The following is a 26,329-nucleotide window of genomic DNA, read 5'->3' as shown; positions in this document are numbered from 1 at the left end:
TGTTTTTTGACTAAACTTTAGAAAATACATGTTAAAGATATCTCAACCTGTGTTTCCTTTTATGCAGCCTATGGAATCACTCAGATTTTCCCTGAAAACCCTGTGTATTTTCCCACCTCCGTGGCCTTTGTCCTCACTAGTTCCTTCTAATCCATCTGGGTTTTCTCTCAGGCATATTTCTAGGCCTACTTACAATAGCACCTCTTTACTTAGTTTAGCTGATCTCTCATTTGATCCTGTCTCTGCCCCAACGAGGCAATACATTTCTAACAGTGCTTCCACTATGGTCCTTACAAAGCTAAACAACTAGGATATAGCGTCACATACATGGCAGGGCTCATGCTTCCTGGCTCTTTGTGTTCCCACAGCCAAGCACACACTGTCATTGAACTGAACTACAAAAACTTTGCCTTTAGAAAAAGATTACTCACAGGGTTACTTTAATCTCCATTTCCCTTAATGCCCTTGAAGCAGGATCAATAATACTCATCCAATTTCTGTGAAGCACATCTACCTTTTTATTACACTTTGAGGGAAAACTACACCCAAACAGACATTAAATTAAAATTTTCCAATAAAGTAGAAAGGGACTCAAGACTGCAACATCATGTCTTACTAAATCTCCAACCTGACGGTTTGCCCTATGGATTTTGGACTTGCCAGCCCCCACAACTGCATGAGCCAATTCCTTAAAATAAATCTTTCTCTCTATCCAAGAAGATGTGACTCTTTTGTTTAAAAGTTTGTTCATGAGTGCTGTTCCTTTCTTAAAGAAATAATTCTGCTCTGTGATATTTTAATTAGTTGCTATTGACATTAATTATGTTACTGAATCATGAAGAGATGCCTAATCGTTGGGTTCAGCCTGGGAGTCAGGAACTCAAGTTCTAGTTTTCAAAGGACATAGCAATTTATCTTCCTATAAAAATAGACATAAAAATGCCAACAGGTAGGTGGTTTCTTATAGTGGTGATAAAAATATTCTAAATTTAGATTATGGCAATGGTTACATAATTCTGTTACTATACTAAAACCATTAAACAGTAGAGACTAAATGGGCAGATTTAATGGTATGTAAATTATATCTTAAAGATGTTTCAGAAAAGGGAACAAAAGAGATTTGATGCCTCAAGTTCAATTACCTAAGGAGAAACTGAGAAAAAAAAATTAATTTTAACATTTCATTATTCTTCTGTATTTACCCATACGTCAATTTGCATAACCCCTATTATTGAGGTATTAAATAACAGAAGTAAATGTAAACTTTACGCAAATCTTATAAACATGCAGACTTATAAGCAAAAGTAGGTGATGATCATATACTTTACGAAGGGATTAGTCACGAGATGCCTTTAAATAAGGCTCATATTACACAAACATACTGAAAAGAAATGACAACTCACTAATCACTTTTTAGAAACCCATTCAACATTCAGAGCAAGAATTATGAACACATTAAAAAAACTTCTCCCATAAGGAATGTAAGGACTATTTACCTTGTGATAAGGAACCAAGCAATTTTACTAAAGTCTGGAGAAGGCCTCATATATGTCTTAATATGCGGCATGGCATTGCTGCGGCCAGAAGTCTCAGCTGACCATTTGCTAGTGACAGAAAAGACGCGAGTCACTAATTACAAAATATTACAAATTGTTCATAATCCTAATATTAGGAAACAGGATGAAAAGAAAAAGCCTACTATCTAAAAATCAAACTGTGGATACACGACTCTGACCTATTGATATTTTATGAAACTCTGTTCAAATAACGCATGCCCATTTTAGAATTATAAACTTCCCACCTCCCACAAGAAGCATTGTAACCTTTCAGCATATAGCCTTTCCATTTTTGCCATGAACATACATACACGCATATATTATTTCTGTTGTGCTTTTAACAGCATGTATGCACATGTACACTGGCTTAACTGTGAGCTCCTTAAAGGGAATAATCATGCTCCCACGGCATGATATGAGTAGAGGCTCAGCAAAAGCTTGTTGAATGAAACAAAATACAAAATAGGCACAATACAAATAGTATATGAAGAAAATGAATGTTGAAAAGCAGGGGCAGAAATTAGGAATACTTTAGTCAAATGCTGACATTCACAAATCTGAGTCTGGTTTCTGTTTCCAATGTTGTAGACTATGGTTCTATGGGAACCTATATCATGAGGCAACAAGCCTTACTTATAAGAGGATGGTCCCTCTAGATTAACAGATCGTCTGTGGAAAACAGAATCAGGTTTAGGTAGGTACCATCACTGCCTTCATTCAAGTGAATCTAATAATACAATACTGAAAGGAATTCAATATAAAGACATGGCCTCTATAAGGAAAAACTTCTCAAGAAAGCATTAAAGAAAAGCTCCAGCCGGGCATGGTGGCTCACACCTATAATCTCAACATTTTGGGAGGCTAAGGCAGGAGGATCACCTGAGGTCAGGAGTTCGAGACCAGCCTGACCAACATGGAGAAACCCTGTCTCTACTAAAAATACAAAATTAACTGGGCGTGGTGGTACATGCCTGTAATCCCAGCTATTTGGGAGGCTGAGGCAGGAGAATCGCTTGAACCCAAGAGGCATAGGTTGCGGTGAGCCGAAGGCTGCGGTGAGCCAAGCTCGCAGCATTGCACTCCAGCCTGGGCAACAAGAGCGAAACTCTGTCTCAAGAAGAAGAAGAAGAAAAAAAGAAAAGCTCCAGGAAAACACACTGAATTATAGTTGAAAGCTATAATTCAAAGTAATTCTGCTTTCATTTCTGGCTAACCAGCTCACCAAACACCTGTTAAGGCAAGCATGAAACAGACTGGCCTAGCATATGCAGGCTGTAGTATATGAAAAAAAACAGACTGGCCTAGCATATGCAGGGTGAAGGACATTCCTTTCACTTGTCCACTTAGCATTTACTGAACTCTGACAACATGCCAGATACTGTCCTGTATCCTCAGGAGACAACAGCATAGGATCTGCCCTCACCAAGCTTGCAGCCACATGTGATGGTATAGACAGAATAATGATACTTTATATTTTGGAAAAATGGACTAAAATGCTGCTTATGTAAATTCTAAACTACCCAACATGATCTTTTATTTGTCTTTCTTGGCATGCCAATATTTAAATAGAAACCTCACAGCAATAAATTTTCCTCTTTGGTATTAAAAACCTATCCAAAAAAAAATTTCAAAACCTTGTTTTAAATTATTTCCATCACCAACATATGTAGATGAAAGAATATAGCTATATTACATAAAGTTCCTTAAAAAAAAAAAAAAAAAACCAGTGACATAAATAACATTCTAATTCCTAAAGAAGCAATAGCAGCAGTCTAAACCAATTACTTACTGAAAATAGGAATGCAGCCAATTCTGTTTTTCAGCTGTCTGGATGCTATAGGGAAGAGAGCCCCCAGCTTTTAAAAGAAAAATAAAACAATAAAAATTATGAAATAGAATTTGAGGATCCTTCATTATGAGGAAAATCTATAATAATCAGGAAGAAGGTAACAGGAAAAAACTGCTTCCATTACTTTATCTTATGGAATAGTTATTTGAAAGAAAATGTCTATACTTGCATTAGGTATGTTCTCTTAATGAGTTTCCTTCCTTAGGTATGATAAATGTTTACCAGTAAACTTTGTACTGGCTGAACAGATTCTGACACACAGAAAATAATGGCTAAAAAACAAATTAAAATTCAGCAAACAGTTCAGTTTGAAAAAGGAATTCTAAAAGCCTCATTCTTGCAAAGAGAACAAAGAAAGTTCCAAGTGGAAATGCAACTGAAGTCAATGCCTGCATTGACTTCAGTTCCACTTTGTTCCACTTGGAACAAAAAAAGTTCCAAGTGGAAATGCAACTGAAGTCAATCTTTGAAAGGAAGAAAACTCTATTGTGGATTCATCAGTGACTTTCCAAACACATGCTGGAACTCCACAGTGATCTATATCCAAAGAGAACTATATCCAAACATCGCTGACATATCAAATAGGGAATGTCCTGTCTTCAACTGCAAATAACTAAAAACGTTCCATTTCAAAGCCAGTTATAAAACATCTTTGTTAAAAATACCATGTTGTTCCCCATTAAAAGTACACTTTGAATGAATCTAGTCTATTAGAAGCATAAAAAGAGGACCAAAGAAAAATGACCACTGTATCCCAGGGTCTAGGTGAAGTAAGTAATTTTGGTTTTGCCATTCAAAAGCAAAAAAATGGCCAAATACATCCCAAACTCTAGCGAGATTTTTCTGGCAGATGTTTCTTATCGAGCCTGATAAGCAATAAATGAAATAAATTAGTCTAATTCGGTACACTCTGCTTTCAGCCATCAGCAAATGCCAATTACATTTTGCTTTTTCTAGAGGCAACCACTATTTGAGTTTTCAGTTAATACCTCCTGATTACACTATCTACGGTGCTGCTGAATTCCAAATAAAGGTTTAGTGCCTGGTATGGGAATAAGGGAAATGAAGAACAAGGCTGACAAATACCTACAAAAAATCTTAGGCATTTGCAGGTGAAACCCTTGAAAGAACAGACACATCAACAAAGTTATATCAAAGGTAAAAATTTAAAAATTCCAGACCCTACATATATCTGTATCAGGCATTTAAAAGGACCACATGGTACCTCAAACACAGGAAGTAGAGAAAGATGAGAGGAAGGTATGTTAGATAAGCTCTGAAAAGGGAAGCTGGTTTTATTTGACTATCTTGTCTGGACAACCAACCTGCTGGTTACCTTACTGGTAAAAACGAGAACCAGTGTGTAGAGGGTTTCTGTGAGGATTAACAACACACCCAAACTGAGAGGTATCATCTATGGAACACAGAGCTTGATACTGCTTATTTTTATGATCCTTATATAGTTAAGTGAAAATCATCTTCAAATTTCTAACCAATACTGGTAAAATTTTACCAGGACATTCATGAAATATACATAAAACACAACTGAGACAGTCTCCCCAGGAATTACCAGGATATCCTTCTAAACTGGTCCGCACATTTTCCACAGAAGGATAGATCTAAAAATAAAAGCAAAACAATACAACTTGGAATATAACATGTTGAAGGAAAAGAATGATAATCAGCTTTTAAGAAAATGAAAATCTCAGTTAAAAATACTTTTAAATTTGAAAATATCCTTTAAATTTTAAAATGTTTTCATCTTATAAAAAATAAACTAGCAATTAAACAACAGATATTTGATGAAAAATTATACTTCAATTTGAATATTTTTTCCTTGAAATGTCAAGTTAACACTGAATGAAAAATTAATTATTAATTCACAGGTCTCTAAATAATTAAAATGCTCATAATTCTGCTGGCTATGCTACATCAAATATTTCCTTCCTTGGCTCAACAACCTGAAAGAAAGGATAGAAAAATCACAGGCCAATATGTGTCTGTAATGGAGCTCCTGAACAAATCAGCAAGCTCTTAGCATTGGATGGTATTGAGGCAATTTGATTACAAATGATGATGCTAATGTACCGCTCTTTCCACACCCCCATATCCCCCCAAAAAGAATCACAGAATAAAACATCTCTCCATTACAAAGAGGATCAATTTTCAATTCTTCTCCTGTGTAGAGAATAAATTACCTCGATGAGGATGAGCACTTACCAAGTAAAGAGGAACAGAGCTTTTTCCTGGAGTCTTGCTTTCTTTCCCCAGTGCCAGCATGCTCTCTTTAAACTCGGAACATAACCACTTTGATTCATCAGCTCCCAAAGAGCCAATGCTTGAAAACTGGCCTACTAGAGGCCAGGACTCTGCATTAGGTATGGATGAGGCATGGTCTTTCAGAAGCTGGGAAAGAATAAAAGTGAATGTTAAAGTGACTCAAATAATCTTAACAGAAATGCTGTAATACCTGAAAACAGTTTTCTGCTCTTGGAATGCCTAATTAACAAGAAAAGCTGAAAATACTAGTGATCAATTTCATACCCACATATACACATTTTTTCTTCTTTGGGAAATATCTTTTTAAATACTAAAAACATATTTTTAATGGAGTAGATGGATAGATGTTCTCCTTTTGAAAATTCTTTGATTTGTACTAAAAGTAAAAACAGATTTAAGAAGTTTAAAAGGCCCATTTCAGTAGAAATGTTAGATAAGGACCAACTTGTCATACGGAATTAGATTTCTTACTTGAAATCATAATTGTTTAATTGAACCTTTGATACTGTGAAATATGTTATTTGGTCTTCATCCTTGCTTCCTGGCATTCAACTACTAAAATCCTTGGGATCTCCAATGTGTGTCTTTCTGTATGTTAATGAGTGATGGCTGGCAGACCCTAGGCAACCTCAGGATTGGGGCTGGTCATGAGAAAGACCAAGGCATGACCAAATGTCACAACACCCCAACCTCCAGAGATAGGAGGGGCTAAATGCTGAGTTGATTACCAATGGCCAGTGATGTAATCAATCATGCCTATGTAATGAAGCCTCTATTACAAAACTAAAAGGACAGAGTTGAGGGAGCTTCCTGACAGCTGAACACCTGCAGGCTCCTGGAGAGTCGTGGTGCACCCAGAGAGGGCATGAAAGCTCCGTGCCCCTTTCCCATACCTTGCTCTATGCATCTCTTCATCTGTATCCTTCATAATAAACCAGTAAACATTAAGTACATGTTTCCCCAAGTTCAGTGAGCTGCTGTAGGAAATTAATTAAATCCAAAGAGAGGGTCATGGGAACCTCAGAACTTGAAGCTGGTCAGTCAGAAGTTCTAGAGGCCCAGACTTGCAACTGGTGATTGAGGGAGAGGGGCAGTCTTGTGGGACGAGTCCTCAATCTGTGGGATCTGAGGCTATCTCTGCAACTGAGTACCCCCGTATTTCTTTAAAAAAAAGTATTTTTTCAATTATTATTTTTTTTACTTTTCTCTTTCCTCCGTTCCCCCCAACTCCTTCCCCACTTTCTAGTTAGCTCTTTAGAAATGCAATTATAACCTTTTATTCTTCCTTCACCAGACACTCCCTACAGGGCAAGTTCATTTAACTATGTGCTTAGAAGCTCCAGAGCAGAACTTTCTCCCACAGGGGACTGTCTCGAGGGACAGCAGTCAATTTACAATCCAAAGTATGCCCACTACGAAACTGTCCCACCTGGAGAGTTTCCGCCAGCTTTACAACCTAATTCTGCCCAGAAGAGATCAAATGGACTGCCTGGTAAAGAAGGCAGAAAGTAAGAAAGTATCCACCTGCTTGCTTCCTCCCCTACGTGCCACTCATGCTAGGGCCCCGCTTTAAAAGTGCCCACTTTCTGCTCCAAGTGCAAAGCAGTACCCGTTTAGACAAGAAGCCTGTGCTTATTGCTGTAAGCTAGGTTTGGAATAAAAAGTCATTTTCTTTATACCAGACCTTGCACTTGCTAATTTGACTCTACCAGCAGTGACCAAATGAACCTGCGTTTCAGTTACATCTCCAAGAAGACAGCATAAGAATTGAAGCGAATTAGAGGACACCCAGCTGGTGTCCCCTGCTTAGTCTATGAGGAAAGTCTCACACATATTTGGTCACAGAAGTTTTCTGTGTTGACTGTTGTGGTGTCAGAGCAGGGGAAACAAGGTGAGTTTTTGGCTAACAACACTTAAACAATACCTAGAAGGTGAAACTATTACATATTTTGACTCCTATCATGTGAAAGAGGCTTAACATTCATAATTCAGTTTAACACTTGAGCTCCAGGCAGCTGTGATGGTCTAAACATAAAATATATTTACATACACATACAAGCCAAAGCACTGGAGAAGACTGATCTGCATTTCCTGCTTTGACAATTATGCAAAGCTGCAGAAACAATTCAGAAAATATTTTGAAACTGTATCCACTTAACTATGTACTGGATGCCTACCTAGAGGGTTGGAGAGAGCAGAAAAATAAACTGTAGTTCCTGCCCCAGTGGAGCTCATATTCTGACTGATGTTTTATATAATTAAATATGTATTATTTTCCTTAACACAGCTTAGGCACTAATATTAACACATAAACTTCCCAAAAATCCCAAAGTTTCCATTTCCATCTTGGGTGCAGCATAGTGTAGGAAACAGAGCTGAACCGACAACTTACAATACTCAGTTTCTATTGCAGTGCTCAGCCCCTAAACGGCCGCCCTATCCTGGACAAGTCTCCAGCTTAGATTTACACTTTGGTGGAAACAGGCACCTATCACCGGCCTGCCTTCCTAGAAGAAAGCTGTGGTACAGCATGAGAAACTGTGTGTAAAAAGTGGTTTGAAAACTTCTTACAGTTGAACTTTTAGTATCAGATGGTGATCACACACAATACGTGCTATTTAGCCTATCGAAACCATTAGACATTAGTCCATAAACAACTGTGTATGCGTACTAAAGTCTTATTACCATGTGCCTTGTACTGTTTTACATTCATCATTTCATTTAATCCTCAAAATCATGGGAGGAAAATACTATTATTATGTCCACTTTATAGACGACAAGCAATGTAAGTTAAGGAACAAGTCAAGGTCACATGGCTTATAGATAACAGAGCAGGATTTGAACCTAGCTATCAGTATCTGCCTCCAAGGCTGGGCACAGGCCAATGTGCTCAACTTTCTCTCTAGGCCAAGACCTAAGATGTCTTCAAGATCTTGCCTGCTTTAAGCTGTGGTTCATTTCATAAAAGGAAATTTAAATAAAAAGTTTTCATTAACTAGGAAAATTCTTACATACATAGTCTTGGAGTAAGAGGTTAAGATTTTTAAGAAGGCCACTTTAGGGAATTTATTAAGGTCAGGAAACCACCTAAAAAGAGATGAAAAAACTTTAATCTTCAATTTGTTTTATTTTATGACCTTTCTTAGTTCATTTTCATATCAGCAGCAAGTATAATTTTTGTAATTAGTTTTCTTAAGGGCACTGGTTTAATAATAAAAATATATTGTAGCTCAATTATAGTCTTTATTCAAAAAAATTTTGTTTGTTGAATTTATATCTTAAAACTTGATATGCTAAATAATCAAAAGCTATAATCAAAGCTACAATATGTGTGTAAATAGGAAGCCTCTATCTTTATTGCAATATAAAAACTAGAAAGGGTTTATATATTTATGCCATTTAGAAAAGCCTACAGCTATAAAAGATAGAAAACACATTAAAGAACAGTAATTACTAAGAACTATAATTATCAATTTATCAAGTATCTATTTGCCCAGAATTGTGCAGAAATATTGTGAAGCTGCATCAAAATATAAAATTATTTTAAAATAGAGAACATACATTAAATTTTTAAAAAATGTTAAAACAGTAAAAGTTCGGTTACCTTCCTAAGTCTAAAGTGTCCCCAATTATCTTTTTGACTTCCTTGAAAGCGTCCGGGGGTTGAACCAATAAGATAAACACTATAAAGATATAAAAACACAAGTTGTAAAATATAGTGATGTGCTTTGGGCATCTAAAAAGGAAAATCACAAAATACACATGGAAACTGATATAATGAAGAAATGATCTGAGAACCAATCCATTTTCTTGAATGATTCTCAAACTCATTTTCAAGCAAACCAGCTAATGATGGAACATCTACAAGATGTAAAGTACCAGGCAAAGAACTCATTAATTTTAAGAGTACCCCAGTGGGAGGTTTAAGGTAAACATGAAGATTTACTGGTTGCCACCTTAATGTCTGAGAATCACGAGATACAGATATGACAGAATCTGCTCATCCCCTCATCACATCCTGAAGCTTGGCTAGATTTCACCCCACCTCTTTCCAAGCCCCTGTATTCCAGACCTCATGAGGCTCTTGGGGTGGGAGCCTATTATAAACACCCCAAAGTGATAAGCTGGCACATACTTCGTTTCAGAGAGATCGTGCTTATGGATGACATCTATCCACTCCTTGAGAGAAGGGGCATTATAAGCCAACAAGTAACTGATGAGATCAGCTTTAAAATGTGTTGTCGACTCTCCAGATTTGTGGGTTCCATCAACAATTTGTGGGTATAAAGGGCTCAACCATATTCTGGAATTAAAAAAAAATAACCTTTAACAGTCAGGCACACAACAACTGATCACGATGATCTCTGTATTGATTATGCCTTCATCCTAAGAAAGAGGTGAATTCTCAGTATCTCCACATGGTAAGTAATCTTAGGAAACATGAAATATAAATCTGATGTTTGATGAGAACCACTCCAATGGTTTCCTATCACATTCAGAATTACTTCTGAACACCTTGCCACGAATAAGATTCAGTAAGACCTGGGCTCTGCCCACCTCTTCCAACCCCCATCCTTCCGTGCTCCCTCTCACTTGCCACACCTTCCTTATTCCTCCTACTTCTGCACCTATATATTGTTTTCTAAGTCTTGATGACGAGAGTTAAGAATTCTACTCCTAACAGTTAGAGCAAATCCATGCTACTAGTGGTAATCTCAGCAAGAATTTGCCCTTGTCTGCATCAATGCAGCTCGTTAGCCAAATGTGAAATAAGAGTTGTGTTATCTATAGTAAAAGTGTATGTGAAAAATCTATCTTCAATAAACCCATTTTCATAATGTAGGCGCTATAGCAGTGTATTTTTCTGTCTTATATGTTCTGGTGCCTGGAGTAAGTATATATCACATTCAGTGATTATCACAACCACCTCAAACTTTCAAACAATTCAGTGAAGAAATATTACAGACATCTTTCATTTCATTCATTCTTTTTCCCCAGAGGAAAACAATGCTCTTTGCCAAAACTTCTACATTATATCCATAAATAGAAAACAACCATATCTAATTCCAATCCTTCTATAAACTGCTCAACAGGAGATTACAAAAATGGCTTCAAACCTCTTATGTTTCAGTTTCTTCAAATGCAAAAGTGAGGTTAAGGGCTGCCTCACCAGACTGTTGCAAAGCAATGACTTACAGGAGCAGTCAAAAGTATCAGGTGTTACCTTTTCCCCTTCTGTGGCTACTCCCCTCTCCCCCAGCCTGGGTTCTATCTATTAAGCCGAAAGAGAAACTGCCCAATTCCTCTTTCACCTGGCAGCCCCTGAAGGAGACTGGCAAGATGCAGGCCACCAGGGCAGAAGGCATCCAAAATTGCAAGGACTCTTGGCAGTGCATCTTCTAAACTCTGCAAGTTTCTAGCAAGTGGCATTTCATACCCCTGATTCCCACCCTGGGGAGACCCTTAGCACAAGAGCCAGCATGGTATGACAAGGGCCAGAGCCCAGGTTCTGGACCCAGATTTGCTTCTAGCTGACTATGCCATTTTGGGTAAGCCTGGTGACTTCTCTAGGCCTTTGCCTCTGTGTGTAAAATGACCAGGTTGGGCTGGATAAACGTGTAGGACCTCTCCTTGCAATAGCAACACAGAGTTCCCAGGCTGAGCAAGGCTCCTCCAGGAGCAGAGATTCACTCAGAGGTGCGTTCTGGATGAGGAACAAGACAGATGACTTTCTAAACTAGGATGCTGAGATACAAGGCATTTTTAACACGTCACAAAATAAGACGAGAATATTAATATAATGAGCCAAATAATTTTATTTACTTTTTTTTCTTTTGAACTGTGAGCTTTGGATGCAACTCTTGTTCTAATTTTAAAAGTGAGAAATCAACAGGTGGACCACGAGGCAGCTGAAGGGGATTAGCAGAACCACGGTAGACCAATTAAGAAGTGAGATTATACACAAAAACTGCTTTCAAAAGTTTTAAAATTACTACAAACAACATGAAATGCAAAGTATTAGAGAGCAAAATATAGCCCGAGCATGAAATAATGGGATCCTACACCAGGATGGCTGCCAGAGGAAGATTTCATAGCCTTGGTACTTTCTGAGTTTTGAACCATATGAAGTTCCTACCTAGTCTGTAAGTTTTTAAAAATTTTAAATTAAAAAATTATTTTTAAATTAAAGAAACACCCAAGCCTTTACTCCTACCTTTTCCCTCCTAGCAAGCACCCCAGAGAAGCCCGAGAAGGTACTACTGCCCGTAAGCTAAGCTTCCAACTTCAGAACGAACTGGAGGCCCAGGGTGGGATTCTTGGAGTCACGGGAGACTGATGGCCAACTTGAGAAATCCCTTTAGTAACATTAATTATCGTTTCATTAAGAAAAAACTACATTAATCTCATTTCCTTTTGATAGGGTTACATGAGTTCCCAAACTCAATCTGGGAGCTCAGGAGAGCTGGCTTAGAGGCTCTTGGGGTACCAAAGGCACAGTTGGCCACAAATTCAGTAGATCAAGAAAGTGCTACAGCTAAGATTTAAAGATAGAGTAGCTATCCCCTCAACCCTGGACCAGTCAGAGCCACATTTCATTTTGAAAAGCATATTTTAAGTGGGATACTGAAAAATTAGAAATTTTTATGTTATAAAAATGTTATGTTATAAAATTACGTTATAAAAAATTTTATGTTATAAAAATAAACATAAAAAACATTTTTATGTTTATAAAAACTACAAGGAATTGGGGATGGGGGCTCGAAGCCACATGCTATAGTGGGGTAGGGGAGTGAGGGGGGAACAAGAGATGTGAGGCTCAGAGACAAGACTCCCTTTCAAACCCTGAAGGACTGCCTTAAAGAAGAGAGGTTACACTTGCCCTGCACAGCATACTCAGGTTGAAGCAAGACCTGCTGAAGGAAGCTGGAAAGCTATTTCAGCTCAAACTAAGATGTAACTTGGGGCCAGGCATGGTGGTTCACACCTGTAATCTAAGCACTTTGGGAGGTTGAGGTAGGCAGATCGCTTGAGCCCAGAAGTTTGAGACCAGCCTGAGTAACTAAGCAAAACCCAGTCTCTACAAAAAATACAGATTAGTCAGGTATGGTGGTGTGTGCCTGCAGTTCGTTACCCAGAGGCTGAGGTGGGAGGATCACTTGAGCCTGGGAGGTTGAGGTTGCAGTGAGCCATGATCGCATCACAGCATTCTAACCTGGGTAACAGAGCGAGTCCAAAAAAACAAAAAAAAGATGTAACTTGGGCTCAGCAGAGCTTAGTCGGAAGTAATATACTCCAAATTAGGAGTTCTAGACCGAGCGAGGCAATATGGGGCAGAGTGAGGCAGAGGAAGATGACAGACAATACGTGAACCCAGAAATGGCGCTAGACAAACATCCGAATTTCTCCCAACACAGAAGGCTGTTGGTTGACCAGCTCTTCTCTAGGACAGACAGAGATGTGCAAAATGGCTTAAATGAAAAATTAAAGTTAGTCATAATCAAGAACAATAGCTGAACTTGATTTGAGCAAATCCCTAAAAATCCCTTTTAAAAAGCAAACAACTCTTTAAAAGGGGATGAAAACTTGCACCAAGTACAGAGGGTTAGTGGCTTAAAAAGTTCAGAAACACTTTCATATTCAATTCTTCTCTTGGAGATTCACAATCTTAACACACTAAAGGTTCTAAAAAGACACCAGATTAAATTTGTTTCAAAGAAAATATACCAACTGGGGGGAGTGAGGAAATATTTAGCACACTATTAACATGACCAGGCCCCACCCCAACTTTTCCTTTGATTCCTGTTTGGGAAGTGGCAAGCAAAAATACAGGTGGGTACACCAGTAAGGAGAAACCACAAAAGCTATCTGGTAAATACTACCGGGAAATTGATGGGTTCAGATCTTTCATTCTGTAACCCCTTTTCTGCCTCAGATCCTCTGCATGTGCTGTTCCCTCTACTTAGCTAGAGAGTGTATATGATGCCATTTCTCTAAAAACTAGGAAGAGACTACTACGTGTAAACAGAAATGTATGTTCACATGCATAATAGAGGTAGTTGTGGATGATTATGCTCCTGTTAACACTGGTTACCCCAAGAAGGTAAAATGGGGCAGGTAGGAAAAGTATACTGTAAGTTTTTCTGCATACAACTCTTTTCTAGGCCATGTGTGTCATTTTTACAATTTAAATAAAAAATAGAAAAAAGAATAAAGTGAATGTTCTGGCTTTTGACCTTTCTCAGCACACACACTGCCAGGAAGTGAGCAGGCGCCTACAAACCCTTGAGTTTTCTGATGCCAGTCAGCGTCGATCAGGTTGGAGGTGTGTATGACGACCCGGAGGCCTTCTTCATAGAGCAGCAGCATCATTTTCCTTTAAAAACAGCAAAGGATCAAAAAGCATTAACAGTACTTTCAAAATATGTAATACCTTTCCAATGCAAATGTAACAAATAGCTAAAGGAATTTTTTTAAACTCTCATATTACCCAAACTTTAAACATTTATAATCTTCCCTTCTACACATTACCATGATGAAAGTCTGCCTAAGTGATAGGTTGAAAATCTTTCAAAAATGTTGAGTATTTGGTAAATGGGGTAATGGGGTAAATGAACTTTTACCCTATTCTGTCTACCTGGCCAGTCCTGGCACTTTACATCCCTCCAGTCTGGCCCCTAATTATCTATTCAGCATCACCTGTTACTTCTAGGGACCATGGGAACCTTCTTGTCTGAGATTCAAAGTATAGTCAACAACCTCTTGTTGTGTTATGGCTAGTATTTTTTAAACAACTAAAATAGAATAAGTTGGGATACTATATATTTTTAATTACTGGTTCATGAAATTTTGTTTTGGCACATGGGTATATTAGTGCACAATACACTGAAATATAAAATGTATTTATTATGAGTTGAAATTTTAAAAAGTTTGAAAGATGCTTCATTACCATTAGAGTGGTTTTTTGTGTCCATTGATTCCACACTTGTCACCAGTGTGTTATCTTGGCTTGAGGTAAGTCTTGCCTATTCTTCATTAACCCAAATGAGACCTAATTGGGTCCACTCTTTTTTCATGTGGCCTCCCCAGACCTCTAGCCAAATACATTTCTCTTATTTTAACTCCAGTGAGAGAGAGGGGCTAGGATATAGATAAGAGCTTTCCATCTGAAATCTGAAGACTTGAGCTTCAGACTGTCATTTAGAAGCCCTTTGACCCTTGGTAAGCCATTCAATGTCCCTGAGCCTCAGTTTTCCACTTGTATCTCTAAGGATCTATCCCACCTCAGGACTGTTGTGAATGAAATGCAAAAATACATTTTGCTGCCTGGTACAATGGCCCAGGCCTGTAATCTCAGCACTTTGGGAGGCTGAGGCTGGCAGATCATCTGAGGTCAGGAGTTTGAGAACAGCCTAGCCAACATCGTCAAGCCCTGTCTCTACTAAAAATACAAAAATTAGCTGGGTGTGGTGGTGGACACCTGTAATCGCAGCTACTCAGAAGTCTCAGGCAGGTGAATCACTTGAACCCGGGAGGCAGAGGTTGCAGTGAGCTGAGACTGTGCCACTGTACTCCAGCCTGGGTAACAGAGTGAAACACTGTCTCAAAAATAAACAAATAAATAAATACATTTTATTAAATGTGAAACACTCTCACCTGTACATTCCTGTTACTCCTTCAGTACATAGGTTTATTTTCTAATCTAATAATGGATGATTTTTATCTCCCTGTTGTTTTCAATAGTATTGTTTCAATATTTCAGAAATGTAAGTTCTCTCTCCAACTAAAGTGTCACTTCTCAAGGCTGTAACTCTGTCTTGACTTATTTTATCATTCCATTGAGGACAGAGTGATACTTAACACTTTCTGATGAAACTCAATTCACACATGGGGAAAAAAAAATGAACCACTGGCTCTCTCCAAATAAACAACAACATGAATACTATCTAGGCAGGATGAAATTAGCATAAAAAGATAAGAAAAAGGATGCAAGGACAGAAAAGAGAATGAGATACTTAGCTCTTGCCAAAATGAGAAATTAACCCAAGCTGGCAAACAGTAAATTAATGCAAAGCTGGAGAAATGACAGCTGCTGAGCCATCTTCTTTCCGTTTGTGAAATGTGCTCCCTGAAATCTGGGCAAATTTACATACACAGTTGCCAAATCAGCAGCTGATTGTAATTAAGTCAGTTATGGATTCATGATAGAAGGTTTACAAATATTTCCATTAGTCAAGACATCGATTACCAGGCAAATCACACACTAACGTCAATGAATCCTACCAAATAGAATTATGAACTTGAGAGTAGCCATATTCATCTTTTTGTAGACAAAATGGTAGTGTTAATAAGGTCAGAGTTAAAAATGGATAGAAAAGGGCAAGGAATGAGATCTCCCTTGAAGAATGCTGACCTGCCATATTGTGTGCTAAGCTGTGGGCAGCAAAAGGGACACAACCCAAATGCACAGCTATTCCTGCAAAGGGGGAAGAGAACTAACATATGCCAAGCACCTCTCTGCCAGGTACCATCCTAGAAGCTCTGTCATATGTTATCACACTAAGTCTACACAGCAATCCAGAGGAGGGTTTATTCTCATTCTACAGATGTGGAATCTGTGGCTGGACAGTTAACAGGTAGTATCCAAGGTCACAAAGTGGAAGAGCATGTTGGAATCACATATGCCAGGTGCCAGAGCACTCCTTTCAACACACATGGCTTCCAAGGGCTGGTCGCAGCAACAGTGAATCCTTCATGCTACTAGGGTAGGAGTAGGAGAGGTGGGAGAAGACATGGCATTGGTGGGAAAGAAGACTAAATGATGCATGGTGGGGGCCGTGGAAAGAGGTATGCCTCGTCCATCCTGTGGTTTGCCATCGGTTACCACCTGGATCTGGGTATTTGATGTTCAGCTGCTTTGGCTTTCTCTTTCCCCTCTATCAATTCTTGGAGCCATAAGAATTAACCCTGCTCCCAGCTCTGGAGGAAACCAAAGAGATTTACCGTTCTAAAACACTGTGAGACACACCACAGGATTGCATGGCATCCAACCAACACTGGAAGGAGCAGGGCTACTGTACCTAACGACTTATGTGCCAAAATGTATGCAGTCTCAAAGACTGCCCTGTTCACTGTTTCTAGCTCTACCCTGTCAGGTGGGGAAGGCAGCTTACACTCCATCACCATGATCTGGAAGGTGTTTCTCCTTTTCTAATTCACTTTTTTCTTGCTTCTCTCACCAAAGAAAAAGTTGTAAGAATAAAAACTCCATATCCTCTTGAGCTCTGTCAAGAACATAATAGGTATTTAATTCTTAAAACATTTTAAAAATAGGCTGGGATCAGTGGCTCACGCCTGAAATCCCAGCACTTTGGGAGGCTGAGCTGGGTGGATCACAAGGTCAGGAGTTCAAGACCAGCCTGGCCAACATGGTGAAACCCCATCTCTACTAAAAATACAAAAATTAGCCAGATGCAGTGGCGCGCACCTATAGTCCCAGCTACTCAGGAGGCTGAGACAGGAGAACTGCTTAAACCGGGGAGGCGGAGACTGCAGTGAGCTGAGATTGCACCATTGCACTCCAGCCTGTGCAACAGAGTGAGGCCCTGTCTCAAACAAAAATTAAGAAAATAAGTAATCAAAAGTAATTTTAAGACATGAGCTCAATCTTCTACAAGATACTGTCCTTTCAACAAAATGTAAACTATAGCTACTTAATTGGGAAAAGTGCAATTGTATTTTCCTAGGTACTGTTTTTTTGTTTTTGAGACAGAGTCTCACTCTGTTGCCCAGATTGGTATGATCTTGGCTCACTGCAACCTCCGCCTTGCAGGCTCAAGCAATTCTCCTGCCTCAGCCTTTCATGTAGCTGGGATTACAGGCATGTACCACTGCTGCCTGGCTAATTTTTGTAATTTTAGTAGAGATGGGGTTTCACTATGTTGGCTAGACTGGTCTCGAACTCCTGACCTCAAATAATCTACCTGCCTTGGACTTCCAAAGTACTAGGATTACAGACATGAAACCACCGTGACCAGCCTCCTAGGCATTTTGAACTCTGAATTAAGAGCTCTTGGCCAGGCATGGTGGCTCATGTCTGTAATCCCAATACTTTGGGAGGCTGAGGTGGGTGGATCACTTGAGGTCAGGAGTTTGAGACCAGCCTGGCCAACCTGGTGAAACCCTGTCTCTAATAAAAATACAGAAGTTAGTTGGGTGTGGTGGCAGGGGCCTGTAATCCCAGCTACTTGGGAGGCTGAGGCAGGAGAATCGCTTGAACCCAGAAGGTGGAGGTTGCAGTGAGCTGAGATCGTGCCACTGCACTCCAGCCTGGGCAACAGAGCGAGACTCTGTCTCAAAAAAAAAAAAAAAAGAGCTCTGTATGTTTGTAGGGGTGAGGTGGCCGGGGTGGTGGTGGATGGACTAAAGGAAATAGTAAGGTAAATTTTAGCCATGAGCAAACAAGAACAAATTAAAAGCTAAAGTGAAGGCCAGCACAGGGGCTCATGCCTGTAATCCCAGCACTTTGACAGTGTAAGACAGGAGGTCTGTTTGAGCCCAGGAGTTCGACACCAGCCTGAGTCACAAAGTGAGACCCTTGTGTCTACCAAAAAATTAGCCGAGCATGGTGGTGTGCGCCTACAGACCCAGCTACTCGGGAGGCTGAGGTGGGAGGATTGCTCAAGCCTGGGAGCTGGAGGCTGCATTGAGGTGTGATCATGCCACTGCACTCCAGTCTGGGCAACAGAGCGAGACCATGTCTCAAAAAATAATATATTAAAAAAAAACAACCCACTAAAGTTAGAATAAATAGGTTCTGTTTCTGTCTCCACTACTGGCCCAAAGAAAAACCACATACCTAAATCTGGGCCTCAGTTTCCTGATCTATAAAATTAAAAGGAAGGATCAAATAATTTTTATAAGAGCATTAAATAAAAGAATAGCTCCCCCAGGCTCAGTTAAGCATCACTGTGCTAGATCCTAGGTGGGCCTACCATGCTTAGTCTCTTCTACGAATAACAGTGTAACGGACAAATGACAATGCTTGAGGGGTTCCCCCATTTCATAAAAATTGCTTACGTGTGGTGTGTTCCAAATGCAATATCCAACTTTGCCTAGGATGAAAAAGAAGTCGTTTATTAAAAAACCACTAATATCCGTATCTACAGGAAATTACATTAGAAAGCAATCAGGCCAACTTTTAAAAAAAACCTATTTTTACTGACCTCTACTGGACAAGCCCTTGAATAACAAGACAGCTTTTATAATAGCATCTGGAGATGCATATTAAACAAAAAAATCATAAATTTTGTTATCTAGACTATACACTATATTTTTAATTACAGTAATTAGGAGTGAGAAGTCTAATTTCTTTAGTTGTCAAAAAACTAGTAAAACAAATAAGAGTATGCACAGTTTTAGATATTTGGCTTATATATAAATTAATAGTACACAGTTTTCAGAGCACATCTGAAAGAAATACTGAAAGTGGTGGCAACATAAAGACTTGGGATGTTAAATTAAAATAGAAATGTCCTTATAATGAAAGCACAGCAAGTGCTGAAAATAAAAACATATGAAATGGAGGGGATGTATATAGAAAACATTTTATCTAACACCCACTACTGCCAGACCTTGGTTAAGTAGAATATGTCACAAAATGCAGGTTATGAAAGAGTTTAAATAACCGAAAAAGTTTCACAATTAGGAATGCAGTACATGGGCTCAAATCCTGCCTTCACAACTTTGTACGACTCTGGAAAATACGTTTATCTCTATGCCTCAGCTTTCTCCTTTTTTAAACGGTACCGTTATGAGATCCAGAGTTGTTAGAAATGAGATCACATATGCAAAATGCTGAGGAATGGGGGGCTGCATGCAGTAAGCATTCTACAATTGTGGCAATCACTACTGCAACCCCTCCCCACTACCTACCCCACTCTCCCTACCACATGACATGGGTGAAACTTTGCTGGGGGCAGTAATGGGCCACTGGAATACACAGGTGAGTTATGACACAGCCCCTGTCTGGAGTGGAGATGCTCACAGACCAGCATGCATCTGTGCACTCTGGTCACAGAAGAAAGTACAGGGAACTCTATATCATGTCTTCAAAATTACAAAATGAGAAGGAAGACTGCCACTCTATAAATTGATATTTAGCTGAGAAAGAACAATGGTCAAGAGACCTGGCTTTTGTTTAGCTTGCTGCAAGTTACATGCTTCTGGGCAAGTCTAAGCACAAAAAACAAGGATAATAGCTTCAATAGATAATGTTTACTGGGTGATGTTTTTGGGCTAGTGCATCAAATCCTTTAGCAAACTCTAGAATGAACAGCATTAGCAATCAATTTCAAAGATGAAGAAATTAGGTGACAAGCCAGTGACAAGCCCAGAATAAGTGTTATAAACACTTGTGTGCCCCCCACCAAATTCATATGTTGAATCCCCAACTTCCAATGTGACTATTTAGAGAGAGAGGCTTCATGGAGGTAATTAAGGTTAAATGAGGTCATAAGGGTAGGATCCTGATAAAACAGGACTGGTGTCCTTATAAAAGAGACAGCCTGTGTGTCTGCCTTCCTCCCTCTCCCTCATGAGGACACCGTGAGAAGGTGGCCATCTACAACCTGGCAAGAGAGCCCTCACCTGGAACTGAATTGATTGGCACCTTGATCTTGGATTCCCAGGTTCCAGAACTGAGATATAAGTGTTTGTTGTTTCAGCCACCCAAGTCCAAGAAAAGTCACTCAGGTAATTTTGTTATAGCATCCAAGCAGACTAATACACACACATAGAGCTGGGACTGAGCCCCGGCAATGTGACTCTGATCACCACAAGGTCTCAACGTCTGCCCTTAGGTCCCACGTTTGCAAAATGGGACAGTGTCAGCAGCCAGATTCTCTGACTAATGTATCTCAGTTTAAATGACCCATGCTGCTAGAAAAAGAATTTATATTACAGACAAGGTATAAAGGTGTTTCAAGAGATCAGGAGAGGGACACAATCCTATACCTCAGCCTAGAGTTGGGAACTTCTAAACAGTTCTTTCCAAGCGGTTTGGAAGATGCAGCTCACTATGCCCTCTGGTGGCCAGCCTGGAGCACGCTATCAAGCACAGGAACCTCTCTCCTAAACCTTTCAGAACAGGTAAATAATATTTGAAAAATACTTTCTATTTCCATTCATTTAGTCACTGGTTTTCAGGATTTCTCTGTCAGTTTACTTTCTGTCCACCATAAGGTTTGATAGGAGCTATCCTACTGCAGTCTAACCTCTTATGTTGCTGGAAACAGAAGCAAAACAATGGAATCTTGGCAACCGCTGAAGCAAAGGCACATCTATGGGCATGATGAGATGAACCTATGTTGGATAGAAGGTATTTTTAAAATGACAACTCCATAAAGTGAAGTAGGTTACATCATAAGGAAAATGTTGTGAGATATGTTTAAAATTAACAAGACTGAGCTCTTGTACTGTATTAATCTTAAAAAAATACAAAGATATCACATATAGTTGGAAAAAGAGTGATACCATGTGAGTTGGAATTCTTAAATCTTTGCGGATGGGGAAAAAAGACACTAGAAGGAAAATGAAAAAAAAACCAGAAAGCATGTAATTCTCTCTTGCCTTCCGTACTCTTAACAGCAGAAATCTTTTGCCAATTTTACTAAGCTAACAATAAGGAAAGAAAAGGTCTATAAAAAGCGTATTTCATGTTTTCTCATGAATGGACTTCTAATACAGCTAAACAAAATAGGAAAAGGTGACTATGACACCAGCTACTTCATAACCACCATTTCTACAGGAAGTAGTTATCATAAATGTGAGAAATTCTTCTGTATTCCTTGTTTTCCTTTCTACTTTGCAGATTTCTTGCTCAAAATGTCACATGTAATAGAAGATCCTTTTGGATGATAAGTCTAAAGAAACGGGTCCTAATGAAAGTCACTGGCCACGTTTTATGCTGGCTGCAAAGTATTAGGACAAAATTATGGGAATATATAAAGAAACCTGGCAATAACTGCTTTTTGGCTTTTGGTATGGTTTGGGTCTGTTTCCCCGCCCAAATCTCATCTCGAATTATAATCCCCAATGTTGGAGGAGGGGCCTGGTAGGAGGTGACTGGATCATGGGGTGGACTTCCCCCTTGCTGTTCTTGTGATAGTGAGTTCTCATGAGATGTGGTTGTTTAATAAAAGTGTGTAGCTCCTCCCCTTTCTCTCTGCCGTCTTGCTCCAGCCAAGTAAGACGTGCCTGCTTCCTCTTTACCTTCTGCCATGACCGAAAGTTTCCTGAGGCCTCCTCAGCCATGCTTCATGTATAGCCTCCAGAACCATGAGCCAATTAAATCCCTCTTTTTTATAAATTACCCAGTCTCAGGTATTTCTTCATAGCAGCACAAGAACAAACTAATACAGCTCTCTTTTCTGCTTTGCTTTGGTCCTAGCAAACCAAGTGAATATGCCTGTTATGAGACCATTTAATGTCTCCACACTGGACTTAGATCATACGCAGCATACAACTCACATAGTTTCCAAACAGTTTTTTTAATCTATGGGTCTCTCCTGTTTAGATCTTAGCTGCAACTGATATGAAAAAAAGAACTATGGTTGAAGGGCTACCAATGAAGTGTCAATGGCAGCTAATGTAAGTTACATAAGGTGTCATGAAAAACTACAAGTTTTAAGCTGCATGCACAGGATACTGACAAAAAGAAACCAACAGCCACTGAACTGCATCCAGAGGATTTGTTCAGTTGAAACCCAGTTTTCAACAGGAATACTGACAAGCTACATGCAACCAGGTGAGCACTGCAGCAGGTTGTGGAAAGACTTGGAATCCATACTACATTGAGTACAACCAAAGAAAGAGAACGTTTGAATCACAGAGAGAAAACTAAGTGAGACAGGACAGATCACTTTAGATATATGAATCACTGACACGTGTAAGATGAGACTTTACTTATTTTGTGTGGCTCCAGAAGGGGAAAATTAAGACCCAATCAGTCGAAATTAGGAAGGCTTCAGGCCCACAAAAAGAAAAACCTTTCCAAGCATAAGGAGTACTACGAATGGGATGCTCTATCTCAGGAAGTGTTTAAGCTGAGGTTAGACAAATATCTGTTGATGACTGAGGCTGGAGAGAGGACTTCTGCACTAGGTGGAAGGGTGGTCAAAATGTCTATGTTTCCTTCTAATTCTCAGACTATGCATGCTCTCCAACGGCAGTAAGTGGCTTACCTGGCAGAGAGAGATGTTCTCGTAAGGCTTGGCCTGGGCATGCAGGTGAGCCTTAGCCTCTCGCTTATCACCATGCACAAGCAGGATTGGCTTCTTCCTGAAAAGAGAGCAGAAGTATTTAAAATACATTATTCACGGCCGGGCACAGTGGCTCACACCTGTAATCTCAGCACTTTGGGATACTGACGCAGGCAGATTACTCGAGGTCAGGAGTTTGAGACTAGCCTGGCCAACATGGTGAAACTCCACCTCTACTAAAAATACAAAAATTAGCTGGGCATGGTTGTCCGCGCCTTAATCCCAGCTACTCCAGAGCTAAGGCAGGAGAATTGCTTGAACCCGGGAGGCAAAGTTTGCAGTGAGCCGAGATTGCACCTCTCCACTCCAGTCTGGGTATCAGAGTGAGACTGTCTCAAAAATAAATAAATAAAATAAAATACATCATTCATGAAGCTGGACTCTGGCCTCATTAAGGAATGTTAGCTTCTTTATCACTCGACATTTGTTTCTGGCATTTGTAGTAAGTGAAGTTGGGGCTAACACAGAGCAGTAATCAGCTCATGTTCATTTACCAGATACCTTTATAATGGGGCTACATGGCCTGATCCTGCAGTTCTGCTGTAACACAGAGGGAATTCAAGGACTGTATTCAACAAAGTCCTTGAATAATCATCTTCTTTGGCCCAAAAGGGCACATAAGTAGCTCTGTGTTAAAATACTTAAGTCCAAATAAATTAAAGATAATTATTGTTATATAGTACAATGCTTTTTTTTTTCCTTCTTTTGGACCACACAGTGGATTCATTTCATACCACGTCTATATTAGCCAAACTCCTCCTGTGTGCTATGTATTGAGATAGACCCAGGATACAATAGTGAACAGGCCCAGGCCCAGGCCCACACCCACGCCCAGGCCCACAGCATGACACAGCCACACTAATGGGTGGTTAGATTTCAGTGAAATAGAGCCCAAGCTATGCTGAAAATGCTATATTTTTGAATTCCAAATATAAAAACACTTTTCAATAATACATTAAAAGGCTTTTGAGAGATTCTTGATCTTTCTAATTCAAAGCAAGATAATCCTTAGAAATAAATGTATTTCTATAAGCTCTCCCAACACAACAAAATTGGATATAACCAATCAAGCAAGATAAACAACTGAGCCACTTCCAGATTTATCAATCACACTGCAGAATGATTCTCTACCATACACAAAGGAAAAACAATCAACTAGAGAGAAACATCATAGAAAATGTACTTCTAGTACTAATGCCTCATTACCTTATACCCAATAGCTTTATGCTTACATGACAGGTAAACTATAAAACATCATGCACTTGTGATTTTTTAGAAATTAGGTAAGAAAAACAGTATAGAGAATAATGTAAGAAACACTCATGCATCTATCACCTAGAAACAAAAAATGTTAGATCAAGTCATCTTTAAAAAAAAGATTAAACATGACTGATAGAAATTTAAGTCCTCATTAATTCTTTCAAATATATTGCTTCTATGACTTATTACAAAAAAACAGCACCTGAAGAACAGCATAATGAGGTATAAATCCTTATGATCTGAATTTTTCTACATACGAATTCTGGATATTACTTAAACTTGCCATTTAGGCCACTCCTCAACCTTCTAAGGCTCTTAATGGCCTTCCCAAGATGCACTTGGCAGTAAGGGTGTGCAGGGAGGAGGAGGACACTTTTTCCCTTTAGTAACTGAGAATCCAATGGATATTGTATTAGTGTGCCAGGGCCTCCATAACAAAGTGCCACAAACTGGGTGGCTTAGAAAACAGAAATATATTGTCTCACAGGTCTGGAGGCCAGATGTCCAAGATCAAGGTGTTGGCAGGATTGGTTCCTGAGGCTGTGAAGTGCATCTGTTCAAAGCCCCTCTCCTAGCTTCTGGGAGCTTGGCTTGTAGATGGCGTTCTGTGTCTTCACATGGTCTTATCTCTGTCTCTGCACCCAAATTTCTCTTTTTATAAGGAGATCAGTCATACTGGATTAGTACCCATCCTAACGCCCTAATTTTATCTTGATTACCTTTGTAAAAGCTCTATCTCCAAATAAGATCACATTCTGAGGTACTGGGGATTAGAAGTCCAACAGATTTTTTGGGGGGGTGAGAGAATTTAACCCGTAACAGATACAAAGGAATGGCGGTCTACACTTTGCCAACACTCTAATAGGGTGACGATTTCCAGGTCTTTAAGAAAAGGGAGGAAGAACAGAAAATGCCAATGTGATGATACCCAAAGATACTACTGCCAGGAGGAGCCACGGCAGAAACTGTTTGTTGCCTCCAGACAGCCATTCTCTTCTCCTTCCATAACAAAAGAATAATTCAGAACAAGGTGTGCTAAGCTAAAAGACATTTCGGCCTGTGCTCAATGAAATAGATGCGGGTACTATATGGGACTTCCAGGAAGGCTGCTCAGATGGGCATAGCTGGAATGTGGGCCTTTTTTGTCCTTCTCCTCCTTTCCCCTTCCTGCTACCTGGAATAGACGAGTAAGCTGGAGCTCTAGCTGCCATACTGGGCCATGAGGTGACTCTGAGGACTGAATCACACACCAGGATGGTAGAACAGAAAGGGTAGGTGGATGTCTTTGAGAACCCTGGTGCCCCGAATCCAGACCACAAATGTTTACCATCTCAACTTGTCAGGCTGGAAACAATTTCTGTCTTATTTAAGCCACTGTCATTTTGAGTATTCTTTTACATGGAGATAAAACTAATTCTGGGTGTTACAGGTTAAAAAAAGCCCCAAGTGCCAAAGCTGCTTGAAAAATTTTAACAGCGTTTTATCTATTGTTAATGTCAAACGTTTCCACAATCTGATTCCCTAAATGTACCAAAAATTTTGAGGACCCTGACAACCATTTTTTCTTGTGTGTTTTCCTCCATCCTACTTGCTATTATGGGATTCTGCCCCATAAATGTGTCAGAAATAGGGAGGGGTGGTTCCTCACTGTGTGATGCCCTATTTGGTCTGTATTGCCTAATATGAAGCTGATGAAGTGCAGGCAGAAGACAGAACTAAAAATTCATTACCTCCAGAGCCTAGATAAGGGAAGGCGATAGGTATAGTCTCCTTTCCTAATCGCAGAAACACAAAGGGATCCTCAAGACAGAACACCATTGATGTGCTAAGTAAAGCACAGCACGCTGGCCACATGTTGGCACATTTACAGATCTAGAAGGCATGTGGAGATGGTCTTTTCCTTTATATTAAGACTGGACATAAAGTTCTGTTATTTGAGTTAAAGCCTGTCCTTATCTACTTCCTGAAAGAGCACAGAGGAAAATGCTAAAATCTGTAAAAAGAATGTGTAGGATTAAATAGATCAAAGAATGGTCTTTTCCCAATATAACTCAACATCTATATAA

The 26,329-nt window shown here is 39.5% G+C and overlaps 1 protein-coding gene across 3 annotated transcripts in view; it reads right to left on the bottom strand.

The window, feature by feature from the left end:
* The window catches only part of TDP1 (tyrosyl-DNA phosphodiesterase 1), an 84,267-nt gene that overhangs the window by 45,714 nt on the left and 12,224 nt on the right, over positions 1-26,329 (bottom strand). For 2 of the 3 annotated variants that reach the window (XM_012453101.2, XM_012453102.2), the window contains exons 5-13: positions 22,926-23,022; positions 18,763-18,797; positions 13,967-14,059; positions 9,821-9,988; positions 9,290-9,368; positions 5,626-5,811; positions 4,976-5,024; positions 3,346-3,412; positions 1,497-1,604 (exon numbers count right to left, since the gene is read on the bottom strand). In XM_012453101.2, the coding sequence (XP_012308524.2) occupies positions 1,497-1,604; positions 3,346-3,412; positions 4,976-5,024; positions 5,626-5,811; positions 9,290-9,368; positions 9,821-9,988; positions 13,967-14,059; positions 18,763-18,797; positions 22,926-23,022 (882 nt within the window). Of the gene's footprint in view, positions 1-623; positions 1,154-1,496; positions 1,605-3,345; positions 3,413-4,975; positions 5,025-5,625; positions 5,812-9,289; positions 9,369-9,820; positions 9,989-13,966; positions 14,060-18,762; positions 18,798-22,925; positions 23,023-26,329 lie in introns of those variants that run through there. The other variant, XM_012453103.3, reaches the window with a different exon arrangement.

This window comes from Aotus nancymaae, unplaced genomic scaffold, assembly GCF_030222135.1.
Source record: "Aotus nancymaae isolate 86718 unplaced genomic scaffold, 86718_ANA_hifiasm-v0.15.2.pri h1tg000011l, whole genome shotgun sequence".
In the NCBI taxonomy this organism is placed as follows: Eukaryota; Metazoa; Chordata; class Mammalia; order Primates; family Aotidae; genus Aotus; species Aotus nancymaae.
Note: the sequence above shows the minus strand (reverse complement) of the source record. Positions and strands in the feature narration are given on the sequence as shown.